Below are 4,809 nucleotides of genomic sequence, written 5' to 3' on the forward strand. Positions count from 1 at the left end.
TGTAAACTACCTTTTAGGAATTGTTTCTCAATAAGAAATGATCAGTCCATTTATCTGCGGCAGACGGAACTGTCTCTTTGCCCAGACCTCCAATGTTTTTCGTTCGACCTGATCAGGGCAATAAACTAGAGCGAGACACTTTCGATTTGTCACCGGCTGCTGAACGCCTGATTACACCCCTCTCTCCACACCGCGGAGGAATTCATTCAACTCCAGCTCCTCCCACACACACACACACACACACCCATCAAAAATATCTTAATTTGTGTTCCGAAGATGAACGAAGGTCTTACGGGTTTGAAACGACATGAGGGTGAGTAATTAATGACAGAATTTTCATTTTTGGGTGAACTATCCCTTTAATTAAACCAATATTTCCTCTTGCCATTGTATCGCGTTTACTACAGTTCGGTTAGTGGATCAGGAGGCGCTGGCTCATGGCTGGCCGGTGTGTGACTGAGTGGAGGCGGGGCTAATTTGCGTATTCATAGATCCGTGTATAGTAATTGAGGCAAGGGTGTGGAGTTGCATTCAAGCTATTTTAAGGCATGAGAAAATTATTTTCACAAGAAAAAACATTTAAATATGTAATTTTGATGATCAAAGATGAGTTTTAAAGGATACAATTTTTGACTACAGGGGGACTTTAAAGAAACATTGTTAGACAATGGCACAAGCCATTTAAAACCTCATATACTCAGAGCTGGGTAATCAATCCAATGTAATACAAGTTTAATATTACACTGACACCGAGATGTGCCATCTAATAAAACTGCATAATTTCATTATGACAATCGGTCATAGATGTCAACCTAAAAATGAAAAAAAAAAAAGGATGAGACAAATACATTATCCTGAAATAAATTCAGCTGTTAACTAATTTAAATAATCTGCCCCAGGGGTGTCAAGCGCCAGAGCCCTGCAGAGTTTAGATTCAACCCTAATTAAACACCTGATCCGTCTAATCAAGTCCTTCAGGCTCTGCAGGGCTCCGGTCCTCTGACACCCCTGATCTACCCATATCTGCATATTATGGTCACAGCTTTAAAGTTTGTTACTATGCCTGCAACAAAACATAATATAGTTAATAACAACAACAGAAGGCTGCTTGATTTGAAAGTGGCACTTCATTCTGACAACTGAACTTTTCTGCCTGTGAAATTTCAGCTGTCGCCGCACCTATAAGGGTTATATATCATATAGGTCAACAGAAATCCAGCACTTCTCGCAATGCAGTCAAGCAAACAACTTCACAGCGTCCATCAGAACTGGAGCGGAGCGCCTGTTGAAAAGTGTGGGGCAGACAAAGCCCAGCTTTATTTTATTCTCCAAAACATTTCAGCCAGAAAATAGTCTCTCTACAGCCTCAGGTACATCTCATTACTCATGACAAGCATTCAGAACATTTCCATGAATACACTATAAAATACTGAGCAGTATGTTGCATCAACCAGACATAAGAAATACTTTAATACATTACGGATTCAATAAAATGAATTGTACAGAATTTACACACTCCTATTTGATTTTGACTGGTCATAACGGAGTAAGACAATCTGTGTTGGAACCTAATCGTGAAAAGAAACTAAGAAATTAAGTTAAATCCTGCTTGATTCGGAGGCAATCAAACAAGAAAACGCAGAGAGGACAAACAGAATCAACAGTTATTAACCCATTAGCCATGGCAGTGCACTGGACAACATCAGCTTCAAAATTCAACGAGTCCTGGGTTTGAGTAGGTTATTAACCTGTACCCATTTTACCCACGATGCACCTCTTCCTCAAGGCGCACGCATGCTGCTGGTAACACATACAGACGCCTCTCCATCCGGCCCTTCCAGATCACATTAAATAAATGTCTGTCTCTGTCTGTCCTGCGGTCCTCAGTCGTAGTGTAGCGCCGTGTAGAAGATGATCCAAACCACCTGCACACAAACACACAGCGCTATCACACACTCCACAGCACTGGAGAAAGACAGCGTGAGAAATAAAAACATGCTGAATCAAACACGAGAACATAAAACATGGGGCAAGCTGTGCTTTCTATTCATCAAACGCATCACCATTTCCACAAAAATATTAAGCTGTTTTTAACACTGATGTTTCTTGAGCAACAAATCAGCATATGTGACCCAATAGTTTTAGTAGTAGTAATATTGTAGCAATAGCCAAACATACATTGTATGGGTCAAAATAGGGCTGCACGATTAATCGAATGCGATTGTCATGCGCATTTTGTTAGTAATGTGCAGCCCTAGGTCAAAATTATCGATGTTTCTTTTATGACAAAAATCATTAGGATATTAAGTACAGATCATGTTCCATGAAGATATTTTGTAAATTTCCTACTGTAAATACTTCAAAACTTAATTTTTGATTAGTAATATGCATTGCTAAGAACTTCATTTGGACAACTTTAAAGGAGATTTTCTCAATATTTAGATTTTTTTGCACCCTCAGATTCCAGATTTTCAAATAGTTGTATCTCGACCAAATATTGTCCTATCCTAACAAACCACACATCAATGGAACCTTATTTATTCAGCTTTCAGATTATGTATACATCTCAATTTTGAAAATTGACACTTGTGACTGGTTTTGTGGTCCAGGGTCACATATTATGATTTCTGAAGGATCATGTGACACTGAAGACTGGAGTAATGATGCTGAAAATTCAGCTTTGATCACAGAAATAAATTGCATTCTACAATATATTCACATAGAAAACAGATATTTTAAAATTGTAATAGTATTTCAAAATATTGCTGTTTTTCTGTATTTTATATCAAATAAATGCAACGAACCCCAAACGTCTGCAGTACACGGTAGTGTATAATGTTTTGGGGGTTTTTTTAAATGTAAAGAAATTTAGATTTTGATGCTTGTAGTTTGTACTTCGACGCAGAACCCGCAGAGTTTCCAAATATATTTGCCCTACAGTTCTCATTCTAGAGTTTATGCTCTATAGCACTGAAAAGGTTCTTTATTATTTTCTGTGATTCTACAAAGCAACGGTTCAAACACAGTATAACAGGTCTAACAGGAAAAAGCCAAAATGTATCTACCAGAAACAAAGCAAACGAAGTCATGAAGCCTTCTTTGGTGAGCTCCCATGTTCCTCCGTACTCCTCCTCATCCACCTGCTGGAAACTACTGAAGTACAGGTACAGGACACCTGCGTTGATGACACAGAATCTGCGGGACACAAACAATCACAAATCATGGGTGATGATGACTTCATGAAGATCAGGTCGAGGCCTTGGCTATACTCACATGGCTATTCCCAGAAACCCTTTCAGAGGTGCGACACCCCATATTACGCCCAACACCACAGCGATGATTTGCCGGAACCAGTAGACCACATCTAAAAACTCATCCTGCATTGAAAAAACAACATGTAAGAAATGCATGAAAATTAACGTATAAAAAAATCCATAAGAGAGCATAATGAAAAAACATGCATATATATATATATATATATATATATATAAACATGCATATGCATACATACATACATATACATGATAATAAATGGGGAGCAGCACATGCATTAATCCGTTAAAGAGCCCAAATCCCTACACACGACACCTAAACCCCTGAACCCTAAACACTGAACACCACAGCTCAACATTCACATAACGTTACACGCATCTGCTAGGACATATTATAATAGACCCGTATAGTGCATCCATGACCTGACTAGAGTATATGAGTGTAAAGCAGACCTTCTCGTCCCACACTGCTTTACAGCTGATGGCTTTGCTCCATGTGGACTGCTTTAGTCCTCCGTTCACCACATGCACCTCCTCTTTCCGCTTCGAGCTGCTTGTCATGATGCTCCGTCTGTGCACACACGATACAACAAGCGCTCCGATGCCTGAACACTTGATCCGGATTGTAAAATCTTCTACAAGCGCTCAGATGGGCTGTTCCTCGCCCCACATTGACACGGCTCGGGGAGCTGGCTCTGCGCATGCGCGGCGAAGTCATGACCTTGCCATCCCATCCAATGAGCGAATGCGACGTCTACACGGTCAGCCAATGAGAGCGCAGAACTGGCCTGAGGCGCATGCGCGCGCGCAGCCCCTCTGCGCCCTCTACAGGCGAGCGATTATCACTGCAATATCAGAGAGCGTTATTAAATAAATCAAACGAATGAGCTCAGAGATAGAGTTACTTTGCATAATTTTGTTTCTTTCATTACAGAGTAAAATGTGCATAATAAATCATTGTATTTACAAGAACTGGAGGCAAAAAATAATATAGGAATCGTGACGAGAATGAATGAAACATTTTATCAATAAGCTGTCGTTTTTCTTGTGTGTTTTCCCCCCAATTTGAGATATTGTTTTTTTTTTTCCCAAGTAAATTTTCCAGTGTGGGCCTAATAGTGGCAGATAAAGCTTATGTAAGGCAACAGGCTCTGTCTTGTTGAAATAAATATTTGTCTTAACTATTTCATAATATGTAGAAAATGTTATAAAAAGCAACAAGGTGGATTCTCTAAACCAGGGGTCTCCAAACTCGGTCCTGGAGGGCCAGTGTCCTGCAGAGTTAAGCTCAACACTAATTAAACACACCTGAACCAGCTCATCAAGGTCTTAGGAGCTAAACTCTGCAGGACACTGGCCCTCCAGGACCGAGTTTGGAGACCCCTGATATAGGCAGCGCTATATTGTAAATATATTAAGTACACTTTGCTTTGTGCACTTCAAAACTGCAACAACAAAAAAAACAATATCCTTCAAAAAGGTCTTTTCAGTATAACGGATAAATAAAATAATGTTCCTTTTTTTTTTTTTTTTTTTT

General features: G+C 39.6%; 1 protein-coding gene across 1 annotated transcript; it reads right to left on the reverse strand.

Moving 5' to 3' along the window:
* Positions 1 to 1,479: 1,479 nt before the first annotated feature.
* Positions 1,480 to 3,986, reverse strand: LOC107713559 (uncharacterized protein C20orf24 homolog). The gene is made up of 4 exons (XM_016519107.1): positions 3,726 to 3,986; positions 3,274 to 3,377; positions 3,066 to 3,195; positions 1,480 to 1,925 (listed from the first exon to the last, which is right to left on the reverse strand). Exons 1-4 carry the CDS (start codon positions 3,831 to 3,833, stop codon positions 1,884 to 1,886), a joined length of 384 nt encoding a protein of 127 aa, XP_016374593.1. The 5' UTR covers positions 3,834 to 3,986; the 3' UTR covers positions 1,480 to 1,883.
* Positions 3,987 to 4,809: the final 823 nt, after the last annotated feature.

Source organism: Sinocyclocheilus rhinocerous, unplaced genomic scaffold (genome assembly GCF_001515625.1).
Source record: "Sinocyclocheilus rhinocerous isolate Xijiao unplaced genomic scaffold, SAMN03320098_v1.1 scaffold1049, whole genome shotgun sequence".
NCBI classification, from domain to species: domain Eukaryota; kingdom Metazoa; phylum Chordata; class Actinopteri; order Cypriniformes; family Cyprinidae; genus Sinocyclocheilus; species Sinocyclocheilus rhinocerous.